Source organism: Urocitellus parryii, chromosome Y, assembly GCF_045843805.1.
Source record: "Urocitellus parryii isolate mUroPar1 chromosome Y, mUroPar1.hap1, whole genome shotgun sequence".
NCBI classification, from domain to species: Eukaryota; Metazoa; Chordata; class Mammalia; order Rodentia; family Sciuridae; genus Urocitellus; species Urocitellus parryii.
The window spans coordinates 4,521,893-4,541,377 of record NC_135548.1 but is presented as its reverse complement, the minus strand read 5'-3'; the positions used below and the strand labels follow the sequence as shown (position 1 = coordinate 4,541,377).

General features: G+C 38.5%; 1 protein-coding gene across 7 annotated transcripts; it reads right to left on the bottom strand.

The window, feature by feature from the left end:
* Positions 1-1,831: 1,831 nt before the first annotated feature.
* On the bottom strand, positions 1,832-19,269 carry LOC113175931 (ubiquitin-like modifier-activating enzyme 1). 7 transcript variants are annotated; one of them, XM_026380303.1, is made up of 27 exons: positions 19,019-19,173; positions 17,956-17,999; positions 17,450-17,566; positions 17,267-17,322; positions 16,928-17,096; positions 16,707-16,841; positions 15,716-15,822; positions 15,406-15,496; positions 15,165-15,297; positions 11,817-11,914; positions 11,574-11,720; positions 11,270-11,446; positions 11,051-11,155; positions 10,882-10,962; positions 10,411-10,566; positions 8,678-8,843; positions 8,355-8,551; positions 6,822-6,886; positions 6,408-6,603; positions 5,764-5,838; positions 5,446-5,635; positions 3,595-3,683; positions 3,315-3,407; positions 2,976-3,167; positions 2,417-2,518; positions 2,226-2,326; positions 1,832-2,073 (listed from the first exon to the last, which is right to left on the bottom strand). In XM_026380303.1, the coding sequence occupies exons 3-27, from the start codon at positions 17,564-17,566 to the stop codon at positions 1,938-1,940; spliced, it is 3,174 nt and encodes a 1,057-aa protein (XP_026236088.1). In that variant the 5' UTR covers positions 17,956-17,999; positions 19,019-19,173; the 3' UTR covers positions 1,832-1,937. The 7 variants fall into 7 exon arrangements, with proteins under 7 accessions (XP_026236088.1, XP_026236083.1, XP_026236084.1 ...); XM_026380298.1 differs by lacking the exons at positions 17,956-17,999; positions 19,019-19,173 and adding an exon at positions 19,191-19,269; XM_026380299.1 differs by lacking the exons at positions 17,956-17,999; positions 19,019-19,173 and adding an exon at positions 19,182-19,218.
* Between the last annotated feature and the right edge of the window lie 216 nt (positions 19,270-19,485).

Here is a 19,485-nt window from a genome sequence, read left to right as displayed (position 1 = left end):
TATTTGGGAGATGTAAAAGCAGAAATACATGTTTCTTTCAGAGATACACAGGAGTCAACATGAAAGTAAACTGATGAGCCTCTGGGTTTCAGAAAGTGGACTAAACTGACTAGTGTCATGGTGTCAAATTCAGTGCATAACTTTTTTTTTTTTTAACAAAAAGCTTAATTACACATCTAGATCGATTTTGGAACCTGATAGTATAAAATGGGGAAAAAAAACATAATTTGTGTGTAAACCTCAAATTCTATAATGGTAGAAAACAGTGGAGAGGCTTCGATTTGTGATACTCCTAAGCAAAATAAAAAAGAATGGTGGGAAAACCTACTGACTTGCTAGCAATAAAATATCAGAGATTATAACACACTTCTACAGATCTACCCTGTTGGATACCAAAGAAGACTCTAGAATGATGGTCACTCAAGCAAGTCAGAGACTGTTGTGTTCACTAAGAGGAACAGGAAAAAGGGAGGTGGGTTGACTCAGAATAGGTTCAGACAGAATGTGATAGATTAGGTTCAGAGGCAGGTTGAGCTATTCCTAAGTTATGTTTGAGTTAAAGAAAGCAGATTTCAAAGTGGTCAAAAATGTTTAAGGCAAGGCCAGGCATGGTGGTGCATGCCTGTAATCCCAGCAACTTGGATGGCTGAAACAGAAGGATCACAAGACCAAAGCCAGCATCAGCAATTTAGGAAAACTCTCTCTCAATAGGAAAAAAAAAAAAAAAAAAAAAAGGCAGGCTAGAAATATAGTTCAGTGGAGGAGCACTGCCTAGTATATGTGAAGTCCTGATATTATACCCTGTTCTGGATAGACAGGTAAATTTTTGCTTTCAGCTATCTGGAAAGCTCAGTCAGGAACAAGGATAGGGAACTGTCAATGAAGTGTTTACTGGACAAATGATGAAATTTCTCTTATGTTATAATGAATAACCCTGACCCCCTTACCCTCCTTTCTGCTGCTGCTGATCAGACAACCAAAGGTCTTCAAGCGAGAACAGGCTTACTTGGGATTGATGCTTTACTTCCACAGATTTTTTCTAGACAAATAATTTATTTTAATAAATGCAAACACATCTTAAGATGCTGGCACCTCTTATTTCAGCAACCATGATATGTAAAGGTTTAGCCAGGGTCTAAATCCATCAAGTGGAAATCCATCAAAGTAGGAATAAGACTGCTAAATCAAAAAAAGAATTTTTTAAGAAACTAAAGTACATTCTCAATCTTCGTAAATGTATGTGCAATATATGTGCTAAGTACCAAGCACTTCACAGAAATTAAATCTATTTGGTTCTCCTATCAACACTTTACCCCTTAAATTTTACCCAAGGAATTTGATACCAAAAGATTTAATAGAGATGACAAAACTTAAAGACGTTAGTAAAAAAAAAAAAAAAAAAAAAAAAAAAAATCCAGATGAGCAAGAAAATCTCTACTGTCCTTCAAAATCAAGTATGATTGGTAATTCAGAGTAAAAGTGTGTGATAAGACTACTTATCAGAATTATCATATGGAACAAGAGACCTATTTTTAAGGACTTGTTACTATTTTTGCTTTTTCCTTAGCAAGAGGCAATAGGGAAAGTTATCATACCCCACATATATAAGAACTGTCCAAATGAATGTTCTCTATTGCATAACAGTGAATTTTAGACAACCCTTATGCTACTACAGTGAAGCTTTACCTTTTGGATTATCACTTTAAGTTGAGAAGTACAGGAGCCTACTCCTTTCCAGAGACAACAGGACAGTGGCCCTTGAAAAACAAATATACAACACATCTGGACAACTCTTTATTATGAATTTTAACTCAAAACAAAGTAGCCAAAAAGTTCTTAGAAACAAGTAAGACATGAGCCTAGTAAGGCTCAGTCTTTATCAAAATTAGAGATTTTGAAATAGACTGGTGAGATTGGAGTAATGGGGTAACCAGGAATCAGCGGATGATGTATCGTACGTAAGGGACCTCAATGTCTTCTCCACTCTCATTGTTGCAACACAGCTCAAGAACCAGGGTGCGCACATGGCGGCCCAGTTTTCGCTTTGACACATGGCTCACAATCTCTGTCATCCTGAGGCAGGGAAGAAAGAGTCAAAAAGTCAGTAAGCAAAAAAAGGAAGAGTAAGTCAGGGGAAAAGACATGAACAATAAACTTTGAGAGGTACAGCTGTAGCTGAAGATTCCATACAAGGCCTCTTCCCACCAGCCCAGCTGCCAACTCACGGTTGATCCAATCGTTCCTTAAGTTTGGCTGACGGCATAAAAAATGAATAGAGCATGGACACTCCCTGGGACAGCATGGTGATCTCCAATTTGTGCTCTGTCTGGGGAGGGGAGAAAGGGAATAATGTGAGAGGAACACTTGCAAAACCAAAATCCCCCAATGACGTAAGCAGAAAAGAAAGGAACCTTACCTTAAAGTGATCTAGGAACTGCTTGAGGGTCATCTCCTCCCCATTAGACTGTAGACCTTGTACATCAAAGCGATCCCACAATGTCCACTCATGGTTATAGTACTGAGACAAAGAGAACAGGAATAAGACATGAGCCACTTGATACATTAAGTCAAACTGATCACAGCCCTTTTTTGTTCAAAACCTCTCATGGTCCACCTTATAATAAGCAAGCAGCAAAATCATTACAATGACCAACAAGGCTGCACACCATAAAGACCACGCTACAGTTTTCACTCACCTTCCCAAAACTACACTTTTCCATTTAATGTCCTCTAAATACACTGACCCTCTTCTTACTGTTCTTCAAACATGCCAGTCACATTCCTACTTTGCATAGGTTCAAAATAACTGAATGAACAGGAATATACAAAATAAACAGGGAACAAAATATATAAAGCCAAATTTACTATTACAAGAGCTATAGCTGCTTATCTGTATTAGACACAAACACAAAATACATGCATCTTACCCACAAATAAAATTTCATTAATATGTAAAATCTCACACAGGTCCTTACCTGATGATGGGGTGGTGCAAGGGGCTCAGAGAAGCTGAAGAAGGGCAGGGCTAAGTTGATGAAACTGTTCTTATAGGACTCAAGCTGCTGGTGTCCCTGCACCACCTTGTAAAGCTCCAGACACACAAGGCCAACTATAGCTGCTGTGGTTGTTGCAATGGCTGGGATGATCTTCCCTGCAATAAGCTTGCTCTGTGAGACCAAAAAAAAAAAAAAAAAAAAAAAAAAATCAGCAGAGAAAAGTATTTACAGAGTCTACAGAAAAGACCAAAGTGGGAAACTCAAGTGTGGCAGAAAGTGTAAAATGGGGGGTATGTGAGGGTATGGATTATTTATTACCTTATGTCGGTCTGCAGGGGAAATATCATAGTTCTCTGCTCGCAAGTTAGATGCAGCCACAATAAAATCCATATGGAAATTACTGTCATCATCCTATTTAAGTAGAAGCAAGCAAGAATGAAGAGCATTAGAGACTACTGTGAAATAAGTATTTTGTTCCCCCATTATGTTAAACGCCCCCAAGATGAAAGAGTATGACTAGGCTCAACTGCAAATCTATAATCTTAACAAAAGCCTAGTCTGTCCCTCTATGTTGACCCCCGGATCCCCTTTTCAGCACCTTTTCAAAGTCAATGGGATACATCTTGAATCCAGGGAGTTTGTCTGGGCTGGGGATTGTGGCCTTGAGTTCTTCCAGGTGGTTGTCATCTGCAGAAAGGGAATGAACAAATACCATCAGCCTTGTTGATTAGAAATCAATGTCCGATATAAAAGCAAAAGTCCAAGTAAAAGCCGGTAGGGGGAGGGGGGTGGAGCAGAAAGTGTTTAGGAAGATAAGGATTTGAAAAGAAGAGATCGCTGGCAAAACATTAAAGCTGTAGATATGAGAAAGAAAACAGGTCTAAAAAAGAATAAAATTGGTATTATGACTACCAAGAGATATTAACTCTGGAGACACTGAGGAACAGAGATGATGGTAATTTACAGCCACTAACAGATGACAACCAAAGTAGTCATCAACAGATGAATAATAAACATCATGGTACACAAAGAAATATTATTCAGCTTTAAAAAACAAAATTCTCACACATACTATAGCATAGATGAATATGTAAGGAGTTGTGTGGATATATATCCTTTTACATAAAACTGAGACTATTATGCTAAGTGAAATAAGCCAGACAAAAAGATAAATGCTGTATATAATTATGTGCCCTTCCTAGAACAGTCAACAAAACTAAAAGTAGTAAGGTTTTCCAGAGACTATGGGGAAAAAATAATGGACCGAAATTGCTAAAGGACGTACAATTTTATTTTTGCAAGATAAAAATGTTGCTGATATTAACAGAAAACTTAGAAACAGAAGAAAAATCTTCATACTAAGTATTACCACAGTTTCAGAAAGAAAAAAGGATATAGAGAGAAAGGTGAAACAGATCTTAAGAGAAGTGTTAAAGAGGTAAGTGAGGAGACATGCAGGATAAGCATGATAGCTAAGAAAAAAAGTGCCTGAAAAGGAATTGCAAACAAATACAAAGGAAAAAAAAGAGGAGGATATAGAATGAGAAGAAATTTTAGAGACAGATAGGAGTGAGAAGAGATAAGGACATGTATGAAAGGGGAGATGGGAAAATATATGAGGGGAGGTAGCTGCAGAGACATACAGAAATATTCAGAGAAAAGTGAAGAGTTAGGTAGATAAAAGAGGGAAGGAAAATGCATTAATTGGAGGACAGGTTCAAAGGAAAAAATTAATATTCAGAAAAGAAACAAAACAGAGAAGGAGATAACATGAGACAAGATGTGGGAAAAAAGGAGCAAAGAAGTAGATAAAGCTAAAGAATGAGAAAATTTGTTCAGGGCATCAAACCAAGATGAAAACGTACACAGAAATTGTTGCAGATTATAAAGGGATCTAAACGGAGGGAAAAAAAAAAGAGTAATAAGAGGTCACCAGAAGAAATATATTCTTTTGACCACTAGATAAAAGGAAGACAGAAGCCAGGTATGGTGGCACATGCCTGTAATCAATCCAAAGGATTTGGGAGGCTAAGACAGGAAGTCTGGAAATTCAAGGCCAGAATCAGCAATTTAGTGAGATCCTCAGCAACTTAACAAGATTTGTGTCAAAATAAAAATAAAAAGGCCCGGGAATGTTAACTCAGTGGTAAAGTGTCCCCGTGTTCAATCACCAGTATCCAAGCAAATAGACCAACAAAAAGGAAAAAAGAACAATGTAACACAAACACACATAGAATATGACTGAACAATTTTCCAATACCTACAATACACAATGAGAAGAAAGGACTAATCCTTATTTCAAAATAGAAAGTTGAGGTCCACAGGATATGCGCATAAATCTCTTGTATGGGGGGAGTTTACAGAGCATGGCCAGTGGCTGACTAATGAGAAGCTTAGACGGATAGAGGACAGAGTGGTGAAAAAGCAAAAAAAAGTGAAACACCCTTACCAACAGAGGAACTAGCACTCTGCAGCTCTTGGTCAGAAACATGGATTTTAATGCCAGATTTGGGAGTAAACTTGGGGACTGGAAGGGACTGCAGGAGTGAGGTCACTGCAACTCGGTCCTGAGATCCTGCCAGACCATATGTCTGGGCAAACAGGTTGGCAGCAGCCATCACATAGTCCAGATGGAGAGACTGGGATAAGGCAAAGCATGGAAATGTAAGGATATCAGCTCACAAATAGTGAGTCTCCACCCACTTCCCACCCATCTACCTGACCCAACTTCTACTTGATTCTAGGAGACCCCAGAGAGAAGACTTACATTGTTGACATCAAAGATAAGCGGATGAGGGCAGCGTTTGGGCCCCGACCAGAACAATGCTCCGGAGCTTGTGAGCTAAGACAGAAAAGTTTTAGGGAAGTCTCTACTGCAAGAAGAGGGCACTCTGGCAATCTTTACCTTGGCCTAGAAGCCTAGACAATCTCTAGAAATTGGCTTTGAGGCAGAAACAAAACACAGTTAATAAACTTACGAACTTTTAAGATACAATACTAATAATAAATACAAATTAACCTTTACAAACTCCCATGAGATAGGTCATACTGCATTGAAACAGATAGTATGATACAGAGGGAAACTAGGTAACGTGTTTAATGTTTAGTAGAGCTGTGACTTGAATAAACATTTTAACTCCAAAATTTCTTCCCTAGAATACCTACAGCCATCACTGGTAATCAGTATGACTCCATACACATCTTAGGCAAGGGGAAAAGAAACAAGTTTCTTTCTTAAGGAAAAGGATATGAGGCAAAAATATGTTTGCAGAAAGCTCTGAGCTAATTAATTACTGCCTTACAGTACTTGTGATATATAGCTTATCTGGAAGAAGCCATGTCAAAAGCTATAGGAGATTTTCATTCTAGGAAAGAGATTTAGCAAAACAGATCAAAAAACATGCAATTTACCTGACTGGGAGGGAAGTTGTGCAGCAACTGCTGGATATTGTCAGAATACTGATTGTGCCAGTGGCGGTAGGCCCAAATCACACAGTCAGCCCAGATCTGTGGCCGCTGTAGCACTAGGCTGCGATGCACAGCCTCCAGGACCTCCAAAGGCTGGGTACCTGCTAGCCGCAGTGTTCTCTCTACAAACTTGGGGTCTCTATACATAATATGAAGCAGCAAATTACTAAAAGGTCCAGAAATAGGCTTAAGACAAAACTATTTTTCTCCAATTCTGACCCCACCCCACATCATATGAGGTTCAAGCACATATCAGTGCATCACTGAGACTGAAGATTTCAATGGTGAGGAGAGAAGATAGGATTATCAGGGAGCAGAGCTAACAGAAAGGAGTAAGAGAATATCTGAGCTACTTACATGAGGTACTGGTTGACATTTTCTGCTGGCTGTTTGAACAGGCCTTCAAACTCATCCCGGGCCCACTGCAGAGCAAACAAAATTATGTAAAGCAATGGTTGATAAAATGGGTTTTTGTAGGTATTAGAAAGATCATAAATGAATATAAAAAGTAGAACATGGCTGCTCTGGGAGAAGACTAAATATGTCTCCCCAAAATGCCCCAATATCTCACCTCAAATAAAAAAAAAATCACATCTAAAATAAAACAAGGATGATTTTTATACAGTTTCTGGAAACTGGGCAGAAAATAAGATTTGCTGTTGTTTATTTTTGACTTCTGAGAACTATGAGGTCAATAAATATCCTCACTGATAAGGTGGCCAGGAGCATCTAGACACTAGAGATTCAGGTTTCAATTCTAGCTCTGCCACATACTATCTAGTTTTGTGACTTTAAGCACACAAGAAAATACCTCTATCACTGTCTCATTATTAAAATACATACTGCAACAGTAATATTTATCCCCTAAATTGCTATCATAAAAAATTTATTTAAAACTTATTTATAATACTGGTAAAGTGCACATTAAGTATCTAATGCCTTTACAAAATCTCTGTGGAAGATAATTAGCATTTTAACAGGTAAAAAAATCTGAAGCATAGAGACGTTAAATTTAAGGTTACATAATGAATATGTTTAAACTCTTTTTGTGCATGCTGAATAAAACAGCTAATTCTGGTTCTTGGTCTCTGCCCAAGATCAGGGAAGGTTTTACATACATGCTTTACACACATACACATACATACAAACACTATAAACATGTACACATATACAAAGACAGTAATGAACATTAACACAAAGCCTGTAAACTCTGGCAAAGAAGATTAAGTGGGTTTTTTCCTTCACTTTTAATAAAACATCTCCTTAAATACTCTTAAGAATCACTGTAAGAACCTAATGGGTTATTTTATGGTTAAAAGGAAAACAGAGGATTAAGTTCTACGTGCCAGTTCCCAGCATATTCATTTTGTCCAGCAACTTGAAACATAATATTGTGTATATACCTGCTTTACACAAGAAAATACCTCTATCACTGTCATCCAAGTTTTGAAAGAAGTCATCAACATAAATGTGCTGTGTCAGGGCCCCATGCTGACACACCATGTACCAAATACATTTGAAATAACAGAAAATTAAATGTATACCTAATACTAAAAATTAAATTTTAAAAGGAGATACTATTAATAAATTAATTTTGGTGAACAAGTACTACTGTTCTATTTACGCACAGAAACATTCTCATTTCAGGTATGTTGAATTATATTCTTTAAAATCTAGTAATACCAAAATGAAGATCATAAGTTAAAATATATATTTATATACATATTTACATATGTAAAACTTAGGCTGCTGGGTGTAAAGTGACAGAAGTAGTTTTGAACAAAACACATATTCCAATGGAATTTAAAGACTTGTTAATGACAAGGACTGATGACAAGAGGCTACCCAAGTCCCTGGGCCTTCTACCTCTCACTTCCCAAGGATGATTACCTGTAGGGTATGCTCAATGGCATTGGGGAAGTTCTTCAAGGTACAAATGGGAATGGACTTCTCAGGTGGGTCTTGGCTAGAGCTGTATGACTCTGTAAGGAAGGGAATAACCACCTGCACATTGCCCTTGGTGCCCAGTGTGCCTGATTCCAACAATGGCTTATGGTAATATACACAGCGGCGGTCCATGTACAAGCCTTTGGGAAGATGAGTAGAATAATGGCATGAGAGATGGGAGAACATTAGGGCAATAAAAAGACAAGCACCTACCAAATGTACACACAAAACAGCCCATTTTTTTTTTAACCCGCCTCCAAACTCACGGGCATCCACATTGTCCAAGGCATTGGCCACACCATCCAAGTTTTGAAAGAAGTCATCATCATAAATGTGCTCTGTGTCAGGGCCCACACGGTTCTGATGGCTAATCACCCTAATGTTTGGATTTATTTGACGCACAGCTGCAGCAGCTGTGTCAGACTTTAATTTCTGGGCAGGAATAGGAAAACAGCTGTTTTCTATGCATTCATTCACAAATCTGCACAGAGCTATCCTGGAAAATGACTTATTTAATAGCAGATAGGGTATATAAGTTTTGAGATTAGCATGTCCTAATGTAGAATACTAAATCTTTGAAAATGCCAAAATGGCCAGAGCCATGACAAATACAGTAGGAGTGAAGACAAAGAAACATAACTGACACAAATAAGTCAGTTTCACCTCCCCAACATAATTATTGTTTTTCAGCTAATGCTAACCAGTGTTGGATCAGATATACAGAAACAAAAGCAGGATGATATTTAAAAACAAACATCTTTTAAAAGCCCCATTCAAGTTATGTTCCTCTTCTGAAAAATCTCCATTGGCCCTCATGTTTATCTGAGTTGTAGCTGTCTCCAACTGACCACTCTGTTCCTTAAATACCACAAACATATTAATTTCAACTTCAAGAGTTTTCCCCAGTTTATTTCCTCTACCTGGTGTTTCCCCCAGATATCGTATTACTGTCTTACATATTTCAAGTTTTTGAAGACGTCTGATATTCCTAGGAAGGCTTTTCTTCTTTTGCGAAACACCCTCTATGACACTTCACAACAGCTTCTGTATTGTACATCTAACACTAATCATTTACTTTATGTTTATCATGACAACTGTTAGTCTTAAAAAAAATCTTAAAAATTTTCTGTTTTGTAGGTTTAAAGCTATAGTTTTCAAACTAGAAATTCCTCAAAATTTTAAAATACTAGTCCACTTAAAATGAAATATGCCTATTACATTTAAACTTTTTATAAAAGAAACTTTATCAATACAAAACATTGATGACATTGTGTTCAATCCCTTTTGAAAAATTATACAATCTCTTAAAGCTACATTCTCACTTCCACTGTATTAAATATGTCTTACAATTTGCTTAAAGAATAATGAATATTTAGTATCACTGAAAATTATTGACATTTTAACTAGTTCAGGTACAAAATCAAATCTAATTAATGTTCACAGTAACTACCTAATAAATAATTTTTGAATCATAATTCATTGGTCTTTGAAAATATTGTTTCAGTGAATTAGGGTAAGCTTCCTAAAACAGAGCATAAATTTTCACTTTGATAAGAATGAAAACAGAAATATACTATCTCAGAATTACCATTACTGATTTTTTTTGGATTAAATGAGTACTATAGGTCTCCAGAAGATATTAGAATATACTTTGAGAACTTCTCCTTTACTCTGCATCTTCCCAGTAGAGAATGAAAACTTTTGTTCCTTTATATATTCCAAAAAAACTGGGAGTACAAGGTGAATTAGAGGAAAGACAAAGATTCTGTGCATGCAAATTTAACAATGAACTTTACAGACAACTTCCCACATAATGACCATATAGTATTATCAAGTTTCAAAGTCTCACATTTGCAGTGACTAAAAATCAAAGAAAACAAAGGTGGGGGAGGAGCTAAAAAATGATAAATGAAAAGAACATGAGGCAAAAAAATCCCAGCTATTAAAATAAGAAACATAAAAAAAGATATGGAAAGAAACCCATCCCTCCCACACTCACCGTGACATCCCATGGGCGGAAGAGAAATTGTCGGTTTAAATTAGACTTTTCAATGGTGTCCATGTCTGTAACTGTTATTTCACCATCTTCCCCACAGCCTAGACCAATCATAGCAAAGTTCTTGAGCAGCTCACAGCCAATGGCACCTGCACCTACCTAGTAAGTAGAAAAGAGAATATGGTTAAAGCAAAGGTAGCACAAGGCTACTCCCAACTTCCTCTAGAGATGCTAATAGATAAGTGGTCCTAGTACTACATGAAGCTGCAGAACCATAAAACCTAGGGTCACCTAAAGAGGAAGGCACAAGACAAACAGAGATATATTCCCTCAATACATACAGAAAATGGAAAAGGGGATGTGATCCGTCTCTAAGAACCAAATATCTTCCCCTTCAGAAATGGAAATAGTTACTAAAAGGGTGATCCAAGTCCAGAGAAGATGAAAGCGCAAGTGCCCAACAGTTTTATTCACCAGAAAATACTTTTGCTTGCCCAGTTTCTCTTGTAGGTCTGAGCCAAACACAGCCACTTGCCCATCATAACGATTTTGGCGCTAAATCAAGTGAGAAAAAGTCAAGTTAGAGGACAGCTTCTCTATAGATGCTCCCTATGTTGCTTTGCCATGGATCCCTCTTAAATACCGGGAGGCATTTTTCTTCCATGAAGGTCACTCTGTTTTCAGGGAGACACTCAAGAGCATCGAAGTACAGCCACTGCCTAATGGGCATAAACTTCCCAGAACAGGCCTGGGGAGAGATTATTGGTGGTTAAACAAGGACTGATAAAGCCAGAGAGCCAGTGGGGCAGGAAGGCACGTGAACCACAGTAAGCCATGCATGTCCTTCCCCACCCATGTTGACCTTCATGACCTCTTGGGCAGCCAATCCCCCAATAAATGCATTTATGGGTGCCAGATTCCCAGCAGCCACATATGCCAACTTCCGGATGAGGTCTTCATCAAGATTGTCCTGCTGGACTGCAGGCAGGGCTTGAGCATTCACAATTTGTGCTAAGGTCACAAGTTTTGCTGCATCCTCCTAGTGAGTCAAAAGGAACCAAGAGAGGACTCATCAGACTACTGTAGGAGTAGGAAGGGAGAACAGACAGATGAAAGAATGATGGGGATTCAAGTGAAGAACTCCAGTGCTTTGCTCATTTGTTTACCTCATTGTGGGGTCGAGGAGGTCGGCTATATTGTGCACAGAACTGATGTAGGGCCTGGAAACCAATGTGCAGTTGAGCAGGACGAGAACACTTAGCAAAGTCTGTTATCACAAAGTCTGGCTCTGCCAGTGAGGCTAACAAGGATTTCTGTATAAAGTGGAATATTAAGACCACAGATATGAAAAACCTATAAGTGCCAAAAATTTCAGTCAACTCTCCCATCCCTGAAGCCTCCATACTCACAAAACTAATCTTCTTGGACACTTTGACTTGATGGACAATGCCTCCACGGATATAGTCAGAGAAGCTGGAAGTATCACAGATACTAAAGGTATAGGGACCTAGAAGATTAAAGAAAAACAAACAAATAACAACAACAACAAAAAAGACCAGAATGAAATTTGCAACCTATTTAGTGTTCCTCTACTACCATGAACACCATCAAAATGAAAATTTAAAGTCATACCATCATAATTTGGACATGGACATCTTTGACCCAAGGTCTTATCAGACATCATCAGATCTACTGTAACATTCACAGGAACCAAGACTAAGTGCTAACCTAGAGAACCTGACAACATTCTGTATTTAAGCTTCTTCCCTCTCATTTCAACATTGCGGGAACCTCTATTTTTGTGGCCAGGTCAAAGGAGAAAAGAAGGAAAATCCTGGAATAAGCTCCCTCCACTAAAAACTCAGAAGAGTTCTGGGACTGTCTAACCTTAGACCGTAACTCAGTTAGAATCCTCAGTCATGCTAACAGAAATCAGACACATCTCTTCTTCCCCTCAATTCCTATCTTAGAGACACACTTCCTGCCAACTTCTGGGAGTAAATGTTCAAACCCCAGAAATCTGTTTCTATTTAGTCCATAAGCTAGCTCAGCCCAGTCCCCAGTCTCCCCTCTAATCCCAAGGCTTAGATCAGACCTAAAGCACAGACACTGTTTATTTCCAAATTCAGGCCAGACAACAAGGTTATGCTGGGTCTTTGATTCTACTCCCCCCCCCTTTAAAAAACAACAACAACAAAAAAAAAAAAAACACAGAAAGGGCTAACTCAGGAGTTCCACTTCTGGCTACATCTACCAATGTTAAAAGCAGTTTTCAGATATAGAACAATAGACAATACAAAATTATAAATTCTGAGATGACAAACAAATGAAATGAATTCTATGAATACTCCTGCTTATTGCTGAGGCATAGGAAGGAAGGAAGAAACAAAGTTAAGCCCAGCTGATTCTGTAAGTTGAGACAGAACTGAAAGTTCAGAAGCCATGACAGCCAGACCATAGTACTGAAAAAAAGCTAGAGGGAATGAGCCTTTGATATTCACTGAGGGTCTTCGGTATTTGACAGATGAATGCAAAGAAACTATACACTGCCAACAAAAGAACCACCAAAAAAACCCAACAACAACAAAAATACAGTCATCCACTGATATCAGTATCTATAGGATCCCATGGAAACTATCTCACAAATGTTGAAGTCTCTGAAACAAATGACAAGTATTGCACCTAATCTATACATGTTCTACCCACTCTCTCTAGATAACTCTTAATAAATAACATAACAAAAATACTATTTAAGTATTTGTTATACAGTATTGTTTGAAGAAAACAAGCAAAAAAAAAAAAGTCTATACTGACTTGGCACAGGTGAGACTTTTTTTCTTTCAAACATTTTGAATCCATAGTTAGTTGAATACATTAATGCTAAACCTATGAAAAGAGGGTTGATTACACATTTTAAAAAACAAAAACAAAAAACTCAAGTTCTTAGTTTTCATGTGATTAATAGTTCTAAGTCCACACAGAAAAGACTTTCTAACCCATGGGTATCAACTGCCTGTTTCCCTTAATACATGCAATGTCAGATGGAATTACATCAAGTCTAGACTAAACATACAAAAGTTTTAAGGAGAATCAATTTTAAATAATCTCTACAAAAAAAACTTAAAAAAAAATTGGGGGAGGTGGGTATCAGGGATTGAACTTGGGTGCACAACAACTAAGTCATATCCCCAGCCCTAATTTGTATTTTATTAGAGACAGGGTCTCACTGAGTTGCTTAGCGCCTCATTACTGCTGAGGCTGACTGTGCACTTGCAATCCTCCTGTCTCAACTCCCCGAGCTGCTGGGATTACAGGCATTGGCCACCACACACTGCCTCAAAAATATTTTTGAGCACCAAAAACATTGCCATTCACAATAATATTGCATATATCTGATATAATCTAACATGTATGCTTTGTTTTATTAAGTTTTATGGATCCATTAGTTTCCATCAAATTTGTAAATCTGGGGGCCATTATTTCTTCAAAAGTTTTCTGGTATCACATCCTTGCTAGGATCATTCTATTTTGAGCCACCCATGTTCTTCACTTACAGTAGCATAATTTATTTTCTTTTGGGGGGGTATGTTTTAAGACTCTTAACATGATCATGATTTTCCATAGATTCTTAAAAGGAACTGCTATATTGACTACTTATTCTATATGCTAAGGGGGATTAATAGATTCAGACCCTTAGAAGATTAAATTTGATATAATAAAATCCAAAATGCAAAAAAAAAAAAAAAAAAGGGAAAAAGAAAAAGGGAAACAAAACAAGAACAACTGTCACTAAGTGGTATGGAATATCAATAGAGTGGCTTAGACTTATATACAAGGTGATAATATCCTACAAAGAATGTTTGCATAGAAGTATAGGTAAGAAAATAGTATTTTTGAAAAAAAAAAACAATAATTTTATATAATTAAATAAAAACACTCAAGTACATCATTAAATTACAATGTTAAAGAAAAAAATAAGAATGATAGTGCAACTTTTCCTGTTTGTTTTCTAATAGTGGGGACTGAACCCAAAGGTGCTTTAACATTGAACTAAATTCCAAGTCCTTTTTATTCTTTACTTTGAGACACTGTTTGACTATGTTGCTAAAGCTGGCCTCAAAGTATAAAGAGTATCTCAAGAAAAAAAGGAAGTACAAAATATACACATCTGAGTCTATCAAAAAGAAAAAAATACTGGAAATTGCACAATGTGGGTAAAAATGCTTTCTTGTAAATTCTATCAATCACTTTCAAAAGTAATTACTAAAGTAAAAATAATGTTTTGAGAAATCTGGAATACAGATAAAAGCAAAATTAATAATAGTAGACAATGAAAAATAAAACTGTAATATTTTGTTTAGGGTCTTCTACATATGAAGCAATAAAATATAACTTAGAGATTATACTAAGTACATACTACGGATACACAAATTTTAATTGGTACATGCTTTAATACCAGCAGCTCATGAGGCTGGGGCAAAAGGATCCCAAGTTCAAGATCAGCCTCAATGCTTTGGCAAGGCCCAAAGCAACTTAATGTCTCAAAATAAACAACATAGAGGGCTGGGAAGGTGTTCAGTGGATATGATCAGATCTCACTGACACATCTTACTAAGTCCCAGCACAGATTTCACAAACACTTCTCTTGTCCCTAGGTTCAATTTAGATATGTGTCCCTTCTGAGATAGCTCATACAGGTCAATTTTCTCTCTCCTCTGAGAAAACATTTCTCACTCTCCCAGTAGACCCTGACATACCCAAGACTTTGATCTCTATGGGGTGGATGTCATTGAGTTCACTCATGCCCTGTACTTCTGTGAAAGAGACAAAGTCGCCACTCTCAAATCCATGACGGGCCTCATCCAGGCAGGTAACAACTCCAGGGCTATCCTAGTTTGAAAAGAAACCAATTTTAGAGGCAAGGTTAAGGTGCCAGTAGATAGGAAGACTAACCTTTTTTACCTGTCTACCAGAATCCCCAGGGGCTAACCTCCTTACCTTGGTAACCATGGAAACCATAGCACTAAGTGGTTGTTCCCCATTGGAATCTGTAAGAATCATTTCCTCTCCAAAGTCACAGAAAAGTTGCCTATAGAGATAGATAACAAGACTTGGGCCTGAGAACATGACAGAGGCACTCCACAGTCCAGTACATGCAAAGCAAACTCAGTCCATCTATAGTGGGATTCAGGACAATGCTCATAGAAGAGTGAACACACAGAATCGAAAAGCTTGTTGGCTCAGGAAAACAGGGTAATAGAGCCTTTTATTCTGGCAAGGATTCCGGAAGGAAGGGGCAGGTACTCACCCAAACAGTCCTCGAGTGTCTGCCACCACCAGCTTGATTCCACGGCTGTGACAGACCTCACCCACCTGCAACTGGTACTCCAAAGAAGTGTTGGTAAGGACCACTACCTGTATTTAAGAGCAAAAGGTTTAGGCAAGGGCCTGTGACTAAGGCAGACTAAGAGAATAAAAGGGAAATCCCGAGGGTTAAGGGAAAAGAATATCCAGGCTTTTTTGCTGGTTTGGCCCATTTCAACAACAAATATCAATGTAAGTCAGACTCAGAAGGGAGTCTCAGTTTAACAAAGAGGTACTAAAAGGACAAGACTAAGGACAAGCAGATTCATTTATCTGACAAATTTAGATTACAATATATCTATAATCCTGCTGTACCCTAAGAAAAAATGCAAGTCAACCCCTTGTTCCAGTCAATGTCTGGATTAATTCCTATACCTAAATGTTCCAATTCTCAAGAAAATGAAAATATATTATGGAACTTCTGTCTGAATTCCCTTTCCTATTCACCAAAATAAGTTTACATTTCTGTTTCAAGAGTTTTAATATCATAGTCGTCAGGGCAACATAAAAGCACCCAAAGCTCCTCTTATTTAATAAACATCTCTAACACTAACTACCTACTACTATTTTAAGATTGACCCTAAAAAAAAAAAAAAAATTCTGTTAACAATACACATTGCTTTTGTTCTTACTCTACAGAAAGAAAAAACTAACACAGAAGAAGCTTGTTCCTGGTTACACAAACAAAAGAGTTCCAGACTTAACATGAGAGCAGTTTAGCTCCAAGTTGTGTTTGAAAACCACTACACCACAAATGTATGGCTTCCTAGATTAGGAGATTCACCACCCACCCAAAAAGATAAGAGTTTAATTGCTGCCTATGTATATCCCCTAACTTCCAGAACAAAAGCTAATATACAAGGCCAAAACATTAACAAATAAGACATATAATTATTTGTAAAAATTAGGCAGCATGCAGGGTAACACTCACGTACTTGAAAATCACTAAGGAAGTCCTCAACAAGGGGTCCAGTGTAGGTGCTGACAGGCACATAGCTATTAAGTTCAGCAAGTCGGGGTTCAGATACCTCAGCTCGATTTTTACCAATATCCTCCTCATGCAGGTAGAACTACAAAGGGAAAGAAGGAAGAACTAAAATAGATGCAGAGTTTAAGGAAGACTGGTATTTTGTGAAAGGGAGTCAAGAAGAAGTACCTGAGAGGAGAGATCAGCCCATTGAGCAGTGTCCTGGTCATGAAGGGTGACAGCCTTGACCCCACCAAGGATGATATTCTTGGCAATTTCCACACCTAGGCCCTGTAGGCCTGATACTAACACACTGGATGTCTGGAGATGCTTCATTGCTTCATGACCCAATACATACCTGCCGAGACAGATCTCAGTAAAAGCTGGACCCATCCAACCCTACCCACCTTGTACTGAAAGAAAATTGAGACCACCACATTTATTTATCTGACAAAAAAGGATTGTAATCTACCCACAATCCTGCTGTGCCTACTCCAACTTTTTATGTCCCACTTTTGTCAGACTTACAGCTGACGGGAGTAAAGACCTTCATCTATGTCTGTTTCACTGTTTTTTGGCATTCCCTATGGAAGGATTGAAAAAAACATTCAAGATAAGATAAACAAAATCTGGTTTTAATAGCTGAAAAAAGATATTTCCCTACAACCACTCTACAAGCCACCTGCCAGTGTTCAGAAAGAAGGCACTCACGTTTGTTGGTCCTGGGGGCACTTCAAACCTCACAGAGTAGGTAGGAGAGCAGTTAGAACCCAGCTTTGAATCAGGTCCAGATATTCGACGTTTCTTGGACAGCAGTGAGCTGGACATCTGGAGAGAAAAATGAACATAAGAGGTGAGGCACAAATGCGGAGGATTTTTCTGTTGAAAGTAATTCTGGGAAAAGAGAAGATCTACAATACATTCCTATTCTAAAGAGAAACACATAGAGGGTATACTTGGGACCTAAGACTATGTAGAAAGGGGAGAATAAACATGAATAATTTAGAACAGAAAAGATTCAAAAACCAGTCACTGGTAGATTCTAAAGATGGACTGGGTTTCTGACAAATAATAGTGAAACCAATTTTGAACCCTACTTCTGAATGCAGAGCTGGGACCCAGATAAAGTTAGTGGAGTGAGTCTCTGTAAGGGTGATGAGAATCTAATCTGTTAGGGTCTATGAGGCTATGATAAGAACAAGTGAGAAAGACAGTACCTCTATGATGGAAGACTATTTGCTCAAATAATCCTCCCTGAAGTCTGGTTTGGAGGGGAAACACCAAGATTTATGTGAACCAAAAAAAAGAGATGGGATTAGAGCACTCCTCAAAAACAGATGCTGGGAAGGTTCTCTAAAGGACAGCTTTTAACTCAGGGTTACTGATAAGAAGAGAGCAGGAGTTGGGTCAAATTCTGGACTTAGGGATGCTTCTGAAGGTGAGTGGAGGGAAAATAGTCTTTAAAATCAGATTTTAGGAAACTTCTTACAAAAAAATTCTGGAAAGGTAGGTCAAAGTCCTGGATACACATTTTGAGGCTAGGCTGAGGATGTGGGGATGGGAAGGACTATCACAGAGATTAGGAGGCTCAAGATGGTTAACAACACACACTCTCCCCTCCCCACTTCACTTCCCCTTCCCTGCCACCCCATGTGTCTCCTTCTGGATTATGAAAGTTGACTTTGATGGAATCCTGCGATGTGTGAATAGCCATGTCAGGAAAAATGTTTAGTTAAAATAAATAGGCAAATACACTCTTCTAGATATATGGCCCCTTCAGGAAGACAAATACTTCTGGAGGATCTTTAAAGACTCGTGAAACTAGCTGTGATTAGAAATACTGAAACTGGCGAAAATCCACTGAGACTCAAAGGAGTTCTAAAACACAAAATCTAGGAAAGTGATTAAGTTTTTGATTCCAAATATTGGGCCCGAGACTGTTTAAAAAAAAAAAAAAAAGCGTGGCGAAATAACATGTACATTTCCCGGGTTTCGATGCCCAGAGTAGCAAAATAAAGGGTGAAAAAAAGAAAAATACAAGGAGAAAAATAAAGATCCTGTGGGTCTGGAGTCCCTAAACTGTCCCTAAGCCGCCCGGTAACCTCGGGATAACAAGAAACCAGGCTGCGATCTGCTCCGCCTCCCCTCACCCCAGCTAAGGTCCCAGTTACCGCGGTACGCCCCAGAAAAATCGAGTCCTGCTCAGCGCCGGCCCAGGCCCCTCCAATGCCTCCCGACGCCTCTACCAGGGGCTAGGCGCCCAGTAAGGCCGTTTGTTACCAATGCTGGTTCCTGGGTCGCGCCGCCAAAGGAGCCGAAGTCAAACTCGGCTGCCACCCTCTTCCTACTTCCTCCTCCCCGCAGACTGGGGGCCGCCGACAGTTGCAACCTCTGCCTTCCCCTCCCTGGGCAGTTGTGATTGTGGTCCTCCCACAGAAGATACCTCCTTCACCTTAGCCACAGGAACAAGATGGCGACCGCAGAGCCTGAGGCCGAAACAAAACTTTTGATCCTCCGGGAACCAGGATGCAGACGAGCCACGCCTACTTATGAATGATGTATGACGTAAACAGTCCTCCTACGACTCAATTACGTACAGGACTGAGGAGATAACTCCATCTGGTGGTTGGAGTCAGTAAAATGGATATTAATTAGCTCCATTTACGAAGAACTCTTGGACAATGAAGGGCCATTTAAGAATTATGCCTTTTGATCATAAATTATGTATGGCACAAGACCACAGGTAA